Source organism: Arachis duranensis, chromosome 4 (assembly GCF_000817695.3).
Source record: "Arachis duranensis cultivar V14167 chromosome 4, aradu.V14167.gnm2.J7QH, whole genome shotgun sequence".
Lineage (NCBI taxonomy): Eukaryota > Viridiplantae > Streptophyta > Magnoliopsida > Fabales > Fabaceae > Arachis > Arachis duranensis.
Genome location: NC_029775.3, coordinates 107,264,763 through 107,280,561, shown reverse-complemented (window position 1 = coordinate 107,280,561; position 15,799 = coordinate 107,264,763). Strand labels below are relative to the sequence as shown.

Sequence of the window (15,799 nt, the reverse complement as noted above, 5' to 3'; positions counted from 1 at the left end):
GTTTGGTGGGCTGAGAGTAAGGCTTATTGGGCTTACTGGGCTGTGAGGCTGGCTTCATGGGCTGAGAATTGGGCTTATTGGGTTGAGATTTGGGCTTACTGGGATGTGAGGCTGCCTTAGTAGGCTCAGAGGTTGGTTTCTTGGGCTGAGGATGGTTCACTGTGGGAGTCTTCACAGGTTGGAAGTGGTATATCTTGGCATGGGAATTGAACTTCTTCTTCTTACTACTTCCTGCTTCCAGAAGAGCTACACCTTCCCCTATGTTGTCCACTACACAGGGCTGTGAGATGCAGTCCTCAAAGTATAGGTTGATCAAATGTTGGTTCCTCCTACAATCCTTACACATTGCAATCAAGTCAGCATCTGTCACCAACTTCTTCAACCCAGATGCAATCGGAACTCCAGGAACTTTCCACCAACAGTTGCCAGCCTCAATGTATCCCAACTCCTTATAGTAACCCCTTACAAAAAACACATCGAGTGTGTCTCCCTCAACACCAATCAATACTTCTGTATTATCAGGTTCATAAACCATGTCTCCATCCTCACCCGTCTTAAACAACCCACTATGGTAAAAAACAATCGTCATGGGAGGACCCTCCATCTACAATGACAAATACGAAAATATCATAAACAAACATGACCACCAACAACTACTCTGTATCAATCACCACCTAGTACACCCAGTTGGTACCAATCAACCATTAATCCCAAAAAAATATGCAACAGAACCATCACTAAATTCAAACATCCCTGAGACCCTAACTACCGTCACAGAGCCATACAAAGTAACATAATCTCATACACGAAAATGCTAAAACAACACTAACACACCCTTTGTCACCCGAAACCCTAACTTAAATCAGACGAACATTAACAATACACCACATCACACAATAAGTAAAAAATCATATTATGAGTTCAATCCTTACCTCTCAACGTCTCAATGCCTTCTTTTACTAGCAATGCTGCTCCAGCATAACATCAACTCTGCATTCAACGGTCAAAGCCTCTCTACTGTAATCGTCTAGCAGCACTAACGATCCTTGTCGCGGTGGTGCAGAGCTTTCGTCAAACGCTTAGGGCATATCTTGTGGGAGACGACACGTTTTGGAGCGAAATACAGAACGATGGTTAATATGAGACAGGAGTAAGACATCGCAACGTTTGAATCCCTCTTCAGAAGACAAAACGTCGCCGTTTCAACGCTAGTAGCGCATTCCACCAAAACGACGTCGTCCTGCTTCTCTGCCACTTTGGCAGTTAACGGACCACGTAAGCGGCCGTTTGCCCTGACAGCAACCGAGATGACGGAAAGACGAACGTGATTTACTAATGTATCTTTGGAGGACGTTTTTGATTAATTTTAACTTTTAGAGACGAAAATAGAGATCAAAAATATTTTCAGAAACGAAATTGACTATTAGCTCTTATTTCTCCCTAAGCTATATATAAAAAGGATGGGTTACTTAAAGAACATATCTTTGACTTTATATTAATATCGACTATCGAGTAATTTCTACTCGTATCATCTAGAAATTAAAAGATAAATTGTGTTTTATTATGTAAGATTATATCATAAATATATTTTGTATATTTTTTCAATACATAAAATGATATCATTTTTAATTAATACAATATAGTTTTAGTTATATTAAAATAAAATTTTAAAAACATATTAAATACAGTTTAAAATTACCTAGATATTTTTAGAGTTTTCTACCTAAAACAATAAAATTTATACAATAAAATTAATTATTTAAAATTTATACTCTATAATTTAATTTTAGTATACTAATAATATTTAAATTTTTTTAAATAATAAATTTTAAGGTTAATTATTTTTATTAATGTGATAAATTAATAATAAAAAGAAGTTAGATTAATAGACATGTTTGTCTTTTAAAAAAGAAAATGTTATTACACTAGTTTTTTTTTCTTTTCTTTTCTTTTTTTCTTTGGGTTGGATATTACAGATTACTACACTAGGTCGGTTAACCCATTATTTTGTTTTCTTTTTAATAATTTGTGGGGACTAACTGTAAAATTGTAATTGGTAGAAAACCGTTAACGGTTCGAAAAGCTGACTAGGCCATACGTCACCGTTTCGATACACATCGAGCATATTCTCTTTCCTCCTTTGCGTTTTCAACATTCTCTCTCTTTACTCCGCCATTGATTTTCCACGAATTTCTCTCGCTAGCTTCAAGTCCCTTCCTTTACCACAACACTTTCATTCTCCCTTTCTTGTTGATTTCTTCAAGGTACATTTTTGCTTATGAACAATCTCTTACTTTTTACGCCATCAAGATTATTCCATTTTTCTTCAATTGTTTCTATATCTATATGTAAAGTCTGAATTTTTTGGGTAATCGAGATTGGAAAAACAACAAGGGGCCAAAACTGGTATCTGTGAGTGCCAATTAGGTGTGTTTCGGTATTGAAATGAGTCCTGATTTTTTCTGATTCTCTTTTTGGTCTGACTTTTGTTAATGGTTTCTTAATTAGTGATCACTGATCATTTTTTTTTTCAATAGAAATGAAAAAGCAGATAAAAAATTACTGATGAGTATTAATTAACTTTTATTATAATCTATGTTTTAAGACATAAATGCAGGCTAATGTTTGTTCTCTATGACAGTTAAAGCAATTAAAGTGATTTTTCTGAGGTAGGATGAGATTTTGCTTTTGAACCTGAAAATCAGATGGAAAAGAAACAGCATATTGCAATTTTCACCACTGCTAGCCTTCCATGGCTAACAGGAACAGCTGTGAACCCTTTGTTTCGCGCTGCATATTTTGCCAAAGATGGGAAAAGAGATGTAGTTTTGGGGATCCCTTGGCTATCTTTGAAAGATCAAGGATTAGTATACCCCAACAAGATTACATATGCTTCACCCTCGGAGCAAGAGCAATATATCCGTAAATGGCTCGAAGAGAGAATCGATTTTGTGCCAAAGTTTAAAATTAACACACAAAATCAACATAAATGACATGCACATGTGCAATTTGGAGATCAGAATCTGTTGTTTTTTTTCTCTTTAAATGGTTTATAAAGGATGTTTTAAATGGGGATATGCGATCTTTCATAACTGATATTTTCGACCAATATGTTTGTCTCTCAAGTCATCCAATTCATAGATTGTAACCATCTATCACTGTTTAGAATTCTCCCATTTCTGTTCCTATTTGCTTTTATAACCAGCTATCACGATGCCTTATTGCTATGTAGTGATGCTAATTTATGATTTAGTATGTAGTTGCTAATGCATGATTCATTTATAATGTAGTTTTCGAGAGATAAAAGGAGCATTCTTCCTGTGGGAGATATTTCAGAAATTGTCCCAGATGAAGAGGCAGATATTGCTGTTCTTGAGGAGCCCGAGCACCTGACATGGTATCACCATGGGAAAAGATGGAAGACTAAATTCAGGCTAGTTGTAGGAATTATTCACACAAATTATCTGGAATATGTGAAGCGAGAGAAGAATGGAACTGTGCAAGCATTTCTGCTGAAATATCTAAACAACTGGGTTGTTGGTATATACTGTCACAAGGTAATTTATTATATCCTCAAGGCCTTGCATAAAGAAAAAAGGTTTACACTTGCAAGCATTGCATGCTTGTTTTCTTGGAGTTAATTAGCTATATAATTTCAGGTAATTAGACTATCAGGTGCCACCCAGGATTACTCTGACTCCGTCATTTGTAATGTACATGGAGTTAATCCAAAATTCATTGCCATTGGCAAGAAAAAGAGGGAACAACAAAAGAATGGAGAGAAGGCCTTTACCAAAGGTGCATACTTTATTGGGAAGATGATATGGAGCAAAGGCTACAAGGAGCTGTTAAAGCTTCTTCGTGTTCATCAAAAGGAATTAGCTGGGCTTGAGGTTGACTTAGTTGGCAGTGGAGAGGACTCGGGTGAAGTTAAAAAAGCTGCCGAAAAGTTAGAACTTCCAGTTAGAGTTCACCCGGCGCGTGATCACGCTGACCCTGAATTTCATGAGTAAGTTCCCTACTGATTTGCTCGCCTTATGTTTTTGGCTTCATTTTAGTTGAGATGATCTACTATAGAAGGTTTTGCTTATTGATAACATGATATATTGTGGTGTGTATTTTGGAAAAGAAAAAAAATGGAAATCTGATGTGATATTCATTGCTCAATCGGATTTTTATCAAATTTATATATTAATTGTTATTATTTAGTTGGAAATTAATGAATTCAAAAAATTTACTCTCTGAGATTTAGGCAATGGAGTTGGGAAATTTCGTATTAATTCAGCTTTTCATAGGGGATTACTTTTCATCATCATGACTTATCGCCACACGCTATTGTGAGTTTGATTTTGAAGAAAGGGAGGGAAGGGAAGGATCTGAAGTATAAAACAGATTGAGCTTTCCACTTCAAGCACTTCTCTTCCCTTCATTTCCTTCCAAAATCAGAACACACAAAAACACCCTTAGTGAGATGCAAATGTGTCATAATATGTTATAATTGATTCATCAAAATAAAATACAGAACTGCAATTACTTTTAAAGCTTTAAAAGTCATTGTGACTGATTATGTTTGCAATCTCATGTCACCTCATAGTTGAACTTCCTCTATTAAGAACATGTGTATATCAACATTTTTTTTCCTTTGCTGCAGTTACAAATTGTTTATAAATCCAAGCACAACAGATGTGGTTTGCACAACCACAGCTGAAGCTTTAGCAATGGGAAAAATCGTTGTGTGTGCCAACCACACCTCAAACGACTTTTTCAAGCAGTTTCCGAACTGTTGGACATTCAACGATGGCAATGAATTTGTTAAACTCATACATAAGGCACTGGCCTCTGAGCCTGCTCAACTCACTGACGCTCATATACATGACCTTTCTTGGGAGGCTGCCACCGAACGTTTTCTTAAGACTGCTGAAATTGACAAGCCCTTGGAGAGAAAACTGTCAAGAACTACTTCAAACTATATGTCTGCCACAATGAGTCTGCAGGAGAGGATGGAGGACGCATCGGCATTTGTTCATCATGTGGCTTCCGGGAATGAAATTTCGCGAAGGATATTTGGTGCCATTCCAGATACCTTGGAACCAGATGAAGTGCAGCGCAAGGAACTTGGGATAACTGATACTCCCAAGAAAACTACTCCCAAGAAACAAGACGGTGCAACTCCAGATAGCTTGCAACCAGATGAAGTGCTACGCAAGGACCTTGGAACGACTAATACTCCCATGAAACAAGCCCAGCCAAATTGATATCGGGAGGTTTATAATTCGGCGAAATTCTTGTTCCTTGTTACTTGGGGAAAAAGGAATTCATGCCTGGAATTTTATTTGTAAAGGTAGCATCCTCGTATAGCATAGGCAGGTTTTAAATTAGTGCTGATTTAGGCTAAACCTTCTATGGCTATGAAAATGCTGCAAAATTAGTTTGTTCTAACTATTTCATTTGTTGGATGATTGTTGAGTTTCTCATTGTTTAGTTCAAAGCCAGTATAGCAAAAGGCACTAATAAAGCAGCTGCTTGAAATTTTGTTTTAATAAAGTTGAGTTGGTGGTAATGTGATTTGTTTGAAAGTGTTAATGTTAGAAGTTATTATGACAGAATGAATATTATTTGAGTGATGCTAATTAAAATCTCTATTGTATGGTATAGTTATCAAAACATAGTCCTGATGTTATTGTGAAGAGCAAGGGACCGATTGCCAAAACTTACACTCACTACATGAGCTTTATGGAAGTTATCCCTTGGCTTTTTGGCATGTTCTGCTGCCATTGATAAAGATCATTCAGTAAATATCATGAAATCTATTATATATTTCTATTACATATATGAAGAGAATTTCCTCTCTTATGGCAAATTTTGTATTTTTTAAAAAATTATTTTTCTTTTTATCTTATTGGTGAGATTTTAGATTTTATTTGTTTCTGATATCATATTAATCCAAATCCGAGTTGAACTAACCGTTGAATAGCCCTAATTTTGGACTCAATAATATGCGCATTTTTCGAAAAATTAAAAAGTGATTTAACCAATTAAGTTACAAATCTATGAATAATGCTATGGTGCATTATATCTTTCAAAGAAGAGTGAAGATTGTTCTTTTTATAATAGAAAAAGAAAAAGGATCATGAACATGCCCATGTTCTCTACAAATTAGTGAGAATCTTCACTTTGCACCAAATTCTATTCTTCGCCAAATAAATTCTCCAAATTTATATATTGTTATTATCAAAATGAATAATCATATACATCCTATATGAATACAAAACAATTAGCAATTTGGACCTTAGCCTGCATTTCATTTGAGTTTGAGACTATCCATTCAACTCTCAACTCCTCTCTTGAATGTCTTTGGTTATAAAAAGAAAAAGAAAAAAAGCAATAAAATAACAACGCTTCAAAAATATGCAACAATTTCTCGATGAAAACTCGTATGCAGTTGTCTCCATATGAAGTTGATATTTGAGAATTATTAGATGATTTGACAAGTTTGACTAGATTATCATCTAATGGTTCTCAACTATGAACTTCACATGAAAACAACTGCATGTAAGTGCTCACCTAATTTCTCTTAGTAGTTGATAACCAATGTGTTTCTAGTAATGTCTTCTAAAAGAGATGAGTAATTTTTAAATAGAGTCTATAGCATACATGTAAATCCTTATGTGACATGCATAGGGTTGGAATATCAATAATAGAAGTGCAGTTATCATTGAAATTAATTTAATGAAGTCAATAACAATTTGAGTGCAAAAAACATGCTATGGTATGACTTTGCCTAGCTAATAATTTCTTACCAAAAGAATCCAACACACAAATAAACAGCACTACCATGACTTTGGAAGATACAAGGAAGCAACATTATTCAACTAAATGAATCGACTTAATATGAAAGCTTCATCTATGTTTATAAACTTGAAAACCAAAAAAGCTTACAATGATAACTATTGATGAAAAGAGGTCATCAAACCTTTTGCTTCCCCTTTTTGAGTGTATTCAATTCTTCCTCAGCCTCTTGTAACTGATCCTTCAATTCTGATACTCTTCTCTCTAACCATTCTACTTGATCTCTATTAGATAATGGTTGGTAAGGTGTCAAAAAATGTCTGGAAAATCCTTTTAGAGCTTCGACCCCAGTAACCTATAAAGATCCCATAGTTGATCAAAGATTTAATAAAAGTTCACAAAAATCAGCTGAATTCAAAAGCAAAATTTTAAGTCCACTTTGGTGCTTGTTTTCATTCTCAATATTTTCTATTTTTAAGATTTTGCGAACAAGAAGGCAAAAAGAAGACAGAATTAGAAAATAGGATATTATTGTCTTTAATGTTTTTACTTTCCCCTTCACAAAATCCTAAAGTTATTAACTCAAGGACATGAGAACTAACCTCTTCTGGGAGCAATGGCAGCTTGGTAATGTTAAAGTCGTCATATAACATGTAAAATTGATCAATATACTTTTGTTGCATTTTCATTCTCGCTTTAAGTAACTTGGATTCAACAACTACAGACATATAAAAAGTGGCAAGAATACTCATAATTCATAATGCAAGACAAACAGAAATTAAAAATAGACATAACGAGATATCAAAGACATGGGAACACACTACCTTCGTCTTCAAATATTACTTGGTTAATAACGATGTTGTGTGAGTCAATCTCGAACTTTGTAAGTTCCTGAACCAATCTCTCTGTTTCATATAATGAAAGGAACTCCGGAATACAAACGCAGACAAAAGTTGTCATGTCCTGTGATCAAGGAAAATAAGCAGATATGGTGAAAATAAGCAGATATGGTGATTGGAAAGCCTTCAACAGTTCAACTGGTTAAAATTTTATGCATTAAAGATTCAATTTTACATAAATGGAGATACGAGGCTGAACCTCGGTGCAATAGTAAAATTGTTGCATCGTGACCTGGAGGTCATAAGTTCAAACACCCTTCCACATGAGGGGACAAAATCTTACCGGATCTTTGAATTGCTTATTAACTTGTTCGATCACGTCCTTCATTCCTTCAAGCTTCCCAAGAACTGCATCTTCATTAAAATCATCATCCATTCCAAACATGCGAGTCATCTGTGATGAAAGAACAAAATTCGAATTATTCCATGACTGGTGAAGGCACGCAAACTCTGAACATATAATCCAAATAGTTTGGTGTTGGGAAATAGAATAGTCACAGACTCGTAGTTAAATCTGCATGGAATATACATATTTAAGGGTCCAGAATATTGAACTTTTCACAAATTGTTTAGTAGTCAAGGCAATAAAAGGAATTCATAAACCTTAATCATACCTGGTTAAATAAACCACCAAATTTATTTTTCAAGGACATCATTTTTCCAAGACCTTTCTCTAAAATTGATGGGAATTGCAAGAGTCGGAGTGTGTGGCCAGTTGGAGCAGTATCAAAAACTATTATGGAATAATCCATTGTCTGCACCAATCTATATCGATTAAGATAGATCAATCCACAGTGAAGAGTAAAGAAACAGTTGAATTGAGTTAATAAGGGATGTTTAAATCAGAATAAAAAAATACTAGGAGCACCACACGTATTTAACAAACTTCTAGATGAATCAAGTATGCATTCAAGAGATTGGATTTTTCTTTTGCCAAATATCAGAAATGTCAATACAAATCAAGTGTCAAGATTCAACATTCTAAGCTTGGCAATAAATACATTCACTATTGTAAAATTTGTATATTCATAAATGTCCCATGAAATTGATGAGAAAATGTAATCTGCCATACTTCTATTCTTTCTGTTTGGCATTTGAAGGACTCCAATCCTCATATATGGGTTACCAACTAATTGATTCTACCGTCATAAACATTACACGCATGACATCAAAAATATCAATCATAATAATTCGATAGTAGACATAATATCAAGTCATATTTTCGTAGTTAAATAAAAAATAAAAAGATGACATCATTCTTACTTCAACATCTCAGCAAAGCTCATCGCCTCATCAATCCCAGGTATTGCACCTGCTAGCTCTGAGACCAGACCGTCCATCCCTTCAGAAGTGCCCACATCCTCATGCTCAACAGTGGGATCCACTTCCTACAATGGAAAACAATTAAGATAAAACTAACACCAAGATGAATGAAATAAAAATAGGATCATTTTGGATAACAAAAAAAAACCCAAACAAATAATGATTCAAGTGTGAAGCACTCAGTAATTAATAAAAGGTCCAAGAGAGACAAATCATGTAACCTGAATTAGTAAAAGAGAAATAGTTAATCATTCAGATAAATAATTGACTCATCGATGACAACAGAATCATCATAGCTATACCCCCAAAGGAAAAAGGCTTTGCTTTTCTACACTCATACAAAAAACTATTAATACCTAACCTAACAAGTAACAACATGGCTACACAATAGATCATACACAAAACTAAGCTTCAAATGTTCTTCTTATATCACCAATCTCTCTCTGAACAATAAAAAGTGAAAATTGAATCCTTTACTAGACAGGAAAACCACTGCAACAACCTAAAAAGCATGAACATTGCGAACATTGCATATCTCATACACACCTATAAAAGGCACAACCACTATAAATCCACAAAACCACCAGTTCCAAAATAGAAAATAACAGCAGCAGCAACAAACAATACATAAAGTATGTGTTTTGCTTGGATAAACAATCAAAACCAACAAGCTTTCTTCTACAGATCTCAATTCAGGGAGCATAAGCAACTCCTCTTGCAAGTTGCAAATTCTCTTCACACAAGTCCCCATTCCCAGGGCCATTGATTCATTCAGCTTCGACTCAATTTCAGAAATTTGACCTAACAGCATGATAATCGAGTCCGAAAAAGGAAAACCACACACGAATAAGGCATAAAGCACTAAAATTGGGAAGCTCTAATTGGTACCATAGCATAGAGATTGGTGAAGCCATTGACCAAAGTTGGAGTCTTTGTGAATCGCTGTTGAAAAGCATCGCTGAGATTGTGAGCTGGGTCGGTGGAGATTATGAGAACAGAGTCGCGAACAGTGGCGAGAAGAATCGAGAGTATTGAGCTGCATGTGGTTTTGCCAACGCCACCTTTGCCACCAACGAAGACCCATTTGAGAGTTTCTTGTTCTAGAATGTTCTGCACCGTTCCTTCTGGCAAATTCTGCTGATCCGCCATGGCCACACTACTCCTGTGTTCTCTCTCCTCCTTTCTTTCTTTCTTTCTTTCTTTTCCTTTCTTTCTTTCTTCTCTGATTTATGTTTTTTTTTTTATTTTTTTTTGGCTTTGATGGAATATTCGAAAACGCAGTTGAGAGAAAGAGGAGAGAATAGCCAGAAAGAAGACCATTGTGTTTTGTACTGATTGAAATAAAATTTTAAAAATAATTAAGATCTAAAAAATCAAGGATAAACCAAAAAAGTATACTTGAATTATCTTGCCCCGTTCATAAAAATATTTTTTAAATTTTGTTATTAATAAAATATTTTTAAATTATTTAAAAATATAATAATAAAGTGTATTTTTGTTAATTTTTGCTAAGTGATCAATCATGCTTGAGCATGGCAAATTTTAAATTTTGGGACAAATTAGTTTATCCATTGAAATATTCATAAACTAATGTAGAATTAAGTAATATTTTCAATCTCATAAAAATGTAGACGAATTATTCTTTGATAAAGATATAATAGTTTTTAAATTTTTTTAAAAATTTTTAGATTAACCCTTTTATATAGACGAATAATTTAATATGAGAATCAATTTGTCTAATAAATAAAAATTCAAATACTGATTTAATTATTAAAATTTGTTGAGAATTAAAATATTCTACTAAAAATTTTTTAAAAATTACTTTGAAAATTGTATTCATTATTAATATTTCAATCATAAATTTAACGAAAATGTTAAAGAAGAGTTAAATTTTTTTAAATAAAATTACTCGTTTTTTTAATAATGTCTAAATTGATAAAAATAAAAGACCGTCTCAATTTCTTAAATTATTTATTCAAATTTTAGTTGAAAGACATTAGATATTTCATAATAAAAGTCAAATAATCAATTTAAATTAGTCGAATAATATATTGATTTGTCCATTTAAACAAATAGTCAGTTTATTGGAATTTAGATTCGTAGTTGGTTAGTTTTTAGTCTAAAAAAAAATAATAGAAGTTAAATAAGATTATATTATAAAATTATGGATAACTAAAGTGAGATCCGTGTGATGTGCAGAATAATAAATTAGTGATGATATATAGTATATTTTAATAAGTATTATATTGTTTAAAAATTAATTAATATATATACAAACTAATATTAAATTTTGGTGTGTTTTTTATTTAAAATATTTTGTAATACAAAAATTTTTAATATTAAAATTGTACAAAATTATATCATTATTTGTTTTTTTTATTTTTGCATTTGTTTCAATGAATGGACTTAGTCTTTTTATACGACGTTTGTCCTCTTTTTATTTTCGATTTTTGTTAGAATTTTTTTCTTCTTCTTGTCATATATTTTTTGTGGAGACATGTTCTTTTTGAACTATTGACTTGTATATATTTTCTGATCTATTATCTTTTTTATTCCATCTTTCTATATATATTATTCATCTAAAGATGTGTCTTAAATGAAATAAGAAGATGAAGAAAAAGCAACAATAGAATATGAGAAGAACAAAGAGGAAGAGTTTTGAATTATGCAGAACTTATCAAAATGCAAATACATGAAATTTTTCAAAATACACTAGAAGTTTCCAAAATACACCGAAACGAGAACGGAACAAATTCATCACAATAATAATTCAAATTCAAAATTCTTATTTTGCTACAAATGTATAAAAAAAATTTTAATGTATTTTTTCTTTTTTTTCTTATTTCTTTCTTTCTTTTAATTGAATGAGCGTCGGTTCATCATCTTCCAAATAATTTTACAGTATTATGTGTTTTTTTTCTTTGTTTGATTTTTTTGTTTATATTTTTGTTAAAAAAGTAAAACAAGAAAAAATTTGAGAAGGTAAAATAAGAAGGAAAAGATGAATAAATAAAAAGAAAAAGATGAAGATGAAAAAAGAAGAAGTCGCAGCAGCAGAAAATGATGAGGAGGAAGAAGAAGAGGAAGAGTTTTAAATTATGCAGAACTTATCAGAAAACAAATACATCGAAAAATTTTCAAAATACAACAAAAGATTTCCAAAATACACTAAAAATTTTTCAAAATACACCGAAATGATAATGGAACAAATTCATCACAATAATATTTCAGTTTCAGGACTTTTACACTGAAATTTTGCTACAAATGCATAACAATATTTTCTTTATTGCATTTTTATTCTTTTTTTTCCTTATTTCTTTATTTCTTTTAGTTGAATGAATGTAGCTTTATCATCTTCCAAGTAATTTTGCAGTATTATGTGTTTTTTCTTCTTCTTTATTTGATTTTTTTATTCTTATTAAGAGAGTAAAACAAGAAGAAACTTGAGAAGGCAAAACAAGAAGAAAAAGATGAATAAGAAAAAAAAGATGATAATGATGATGATGAAAAAGAAGAAGTAGCAGTAGAAGATGAAGCGGAGAAAGAGAAAGAGTTTTGAATTATGCAGAACTTATCAGAATATAAATACACCGAAAAATTTTAAAAATACGCTGAAATATTTTCAAAATACACCGAAGGTTTTCCAAATGTTTCCGAAACAAAAATGGAACAGATTAATCATAATAATAATTCAGATTTAGAATTCTTACACGGAAATTTTACTACAAATGCATAAACATATTTCCTTTATTGCATTTTTTTCTTCTTCTTTTCTTTATTTATTTCTTTCTTTTAGTTGAATGAATGTATGTTCATCTTCTTTCAAATAATTTTATAACATTATGTGTTTTTTTTTGTTTTTATTCTTGTTAAAAGAGTAAAACAAGAATAAACTTGAGAAGGTAAAACAAAAAATAAAAGATGAATTAAAAAAATCATGATGATGATGAAAAAAAAAGAAGAAACAACAGCAAAAGATGATGAGGAGGAAGAAGAAGAGTTTTGAATTATGCAGAACTTACAGAATATAGATATACTGAAATTTGTTAATAATAACACATAAATTTCTTAGTTTTTACACCGAAATTTTGCTATAAATATACAGAAATATTTTTTTAATGATTACGACACACAGTGTTTAAAAATAACACACAAAAATGACTGAATTATCAACAAAAACACATTCAAATCAATTTTGGACTAGGCAACGCCATCAATATGACAAAAATTCTACTATAACAATAAAGACAATATGCATAAGAAGAAAATGATGATGACTACAACAATGATGATCATGATGATGAAGATGATGGAGGAGAAGGACGATGAGAAGAAATTTCAATGACAAAAAAAGAAGAGGAGGAGGAGGTGATGTTAACGACGACGATAACAAAAGAGAAAAATAATGAAAAAAAAAGAAGAAACAGAAGAGGAAGTATCAGGAGTGACAAAAAAGAAGAATAAAAAAAGTGCAGCAAGAAGAAAAAAAAATATGTGCAGCAGAGATGCAAAAAAAAAAAATTGGTGCGTGAGTATAAATGACTTAGCTTGTTGAACGTGTTTAGTTAATTTACTTGTATGTATGTAGAGGTTTATGCATAATAAAAATAGATAGATATTGGTTGGCTGGATTTTCCGTGCATTTAAAACAATATTACATAATTATTCGTTAATCTTCTTACCAAAAATTTTAAATTTTGTAAATCAGAATATTAGCCACCATCACACGTTTATTCTTTTCGGTTTTTTAATTATTTTTCAATTTTCCCCATATCATTATTTATTTTAAAGAAATTAGATCCATACCTGCACTCAACGTATTTTAAATAAACTATGATTCTAATTGGCTATTGTTACGGATCAGCCCAGACCGTTTGCGGGTCGACCCAACCCACTGATTACCTGACCCGGACACGCGTCCTTGACAGCTCTCCACTATAGCTGTGTGAGGAAGTTTCGAGGAAGGTGAGTCTGTCCTTGCAGAGCCCACTTCTGACACGGTATATATGGGGAGGGCCCTACCCCTCCCTCAAGGTATACCACATACCATTCTCTCACTCTTCGTCTACACACTTGGCTGACTAGAGCGTCGGAGTGTCTTTGCAGGTGACACCCCCCCCTTTTTTCTCTCCACATCAAGAGCTCGGAACGTCGGCTACTCCAGCTCCACTCTCGCAACTCGGTCCCAGGCCACACCCCGTCTATTCATCCGAGGATCCCTCCGAACCGTCCGGTACCTGACCTACCGAACATTGGCACCATCTGTGGGGATTCGCCTAAATGGACATCGTACATGGTCCAGGAGACCATGGCCGCGGAGCGGGCCTAGAGGGGGCAGCCTCCGTCGCTTCTCCTCGGGAGCGATCGAGGTCCCCCCGCGACATACTGAGCCACATTCATGAGCCTAAGAAAGACGCCCTTTGGGAGAACTGGCGGTGATAGCGCCAGGATAATGCAGGAACTGCGCCATAGGGTGCAGAACCTAGAGCGCCAGCTGGCAGATCAGGAGAACCGTCAACAAACTTTCGATCCCAACTACTCCCCGTCTCCCGAGAGTCGGGGAAGAACCTCTCACAGAAGCCGCTCCCAGCGTACTCCCACCTCAAGATCGGAATTAGAAAGTAGCTGGGAGGACCAGGAACACCCGAGAAGATGACATGACCCCTTCATCTACGTCCGACCCAGAGGAACTCGCGCCGCGAGGCGAGATCGGGAAGACGATGGAGAAAGAATGACGAGAGCGTGACGACCTGTGATCATGGGGGCAACCCCTTTCCACCATTCCATCCTCGAGGTCCGGCTACCAAAGCACTTTGATAAGTCGACGGACATGAGGTATGATGGAACTCAAGACCCACAGGAACATCTGACGGCCTTCGAGGCCAGAATGAATTTGGAAGGGGTAGGCAACGAGGTCAGGTGCCGCGCCTTCTCGGTCAGTCTGGTGGGACATGTGATACGGTGGTTTAATAACCTCCCGCAGGGCTCGATGGCTAGATTTTCGGACATTAGCCGCGCTTTCCTAGCCCAATTCACAACCAAAATCGCAAAGGCAAATCACCCAATCAATTTGCTTGGAATAACTCAGAGGTCCGGTGAGCCGACCAGGAAATATCTAGACCGGTTCAACGACGAGTGCTTGAAGATCAACGGGCTGACGGATTCGGTTGCTAACCTGTGCTTAACGAACGGACTTCTAAATGAGGACTTCAGAAAGCACCTCACCACAAAGTCGGTGTGGACAATGCAGGAGATCCAAAGTGTAGCCAGAGAATACATCAACGATGAAGAAGTCAGCCAGGTGACGATCGGATTTTTGACGGTTTAGAATTTTACAAATGAATTCTCGTTGCAAGTATAGTTTCTAAACCAAGCAATAATCCTTTCATACAAAAGATTGTTTGTCACAAGTAACAAACCCCTAAATTTATAAACCGAAGTATTGAACCTCGGGTCGTTCTCCCTAGGAATTACAATAAAGTGTCTTGTTATTGGTTGTGAATTATTTTGGGGTTTTGATAAGAAGTATGAAAGATAAATGGCAAGAAAGTAAACTAAGGCCTAAAAAGGTCTTGGCAAGGGTTGGTGGTCAAGGATCTCTATCCTAATCACTAACCACAATATGAGAATTGGCAAGGATTAATCTCATTAAATCATCCTCTAACTAGTTAGTAAAGGAAAGTCAAATGAGCTATATCAATCCTAGTCCATAAGTCCTAACTCTCCACTAATTCAATTAGTGAGAACTAGAGTCAATGGCTCCCAATCATCAATCACTTGGACATTAG

The 15,799-nt window shown here is 34.3% G+C and overlaps 3 protein-coding genes across 3 annotated transcripts; 2 read left to right on the top strand and 1 right to left on the bottom strand.

The window, feature by feature from the left end:
* Nucleotides 1-2,097: 2,097 nt before the first annotated feature.
* LOC107485618 (digalactosyldiacylglycerol synthase 2, chloroplastic) lies at nucleotides 2,098-5,811 on the top strand. Its single transcript, XM_016106158.3, is given in 5 exon segments — nucleotides 2,098-2,264; nucleotides 2,642-3,002; nucleotides 3,291-3,557; nucleotides 3,660-4,009; nucleotides 4,652-5,811. Coding segments are annotated over 4 exon segments (1,518 nt in total). The 5' UTR covers nucleotides 2,098-2,264; nucleotides 2,642-2,705; the 3' UTR covers nucleotides 5,256-5,811.
* Nucleotides 5,812-6,695: 884 nt separating this feature from the next.
* On the bottom strand, nucleotides 6,696-10,300 carry LOC107485617 (ATPase GET3A). Its single transcript, XM_016106157.3, has 7 exons — nucleotides 9,900-10,300; nucleotides 8,952-9,076; nucleotides 8,303-8,453; nucleotides 7,972-8,082; nucleotides 7,614-7,752; nucleotides 7,392-7,507; nucleotides 6,696-7,144 (listed from the first exon to the last, which is right to left on the bottom strand). Exons 1-7 carry the CDS (start codon nucleotides 10,158-10,160, stop codon nucleotides 6,968-6,970), a joined length of 1,080 nt encoding a protein of 359 aa, XP_015961643.1. The 5' UTR covers nucleotides 10,161-10,300; the 3' UTR covers nucleotides 6,696-6,967.
* A 4,469-nt stretch (nucleotides 10,301-14,769) lies between these two features.
* Nucleotides 14,770-15,339, top strand: LOC127746686 (uncharacterized). The gene has a single exon (XM_052260663.1). It carries the CDS (start codon nucleotides 14,770-14,772, stop codon nucleotides 15,337-15,339), a length of 570 nt encoding a protein of 189 aa, XP_052116623.1.
* The last annotated feature ends 460 nt before the right edge of the window (nucleotides 15,340-15,799 follow it).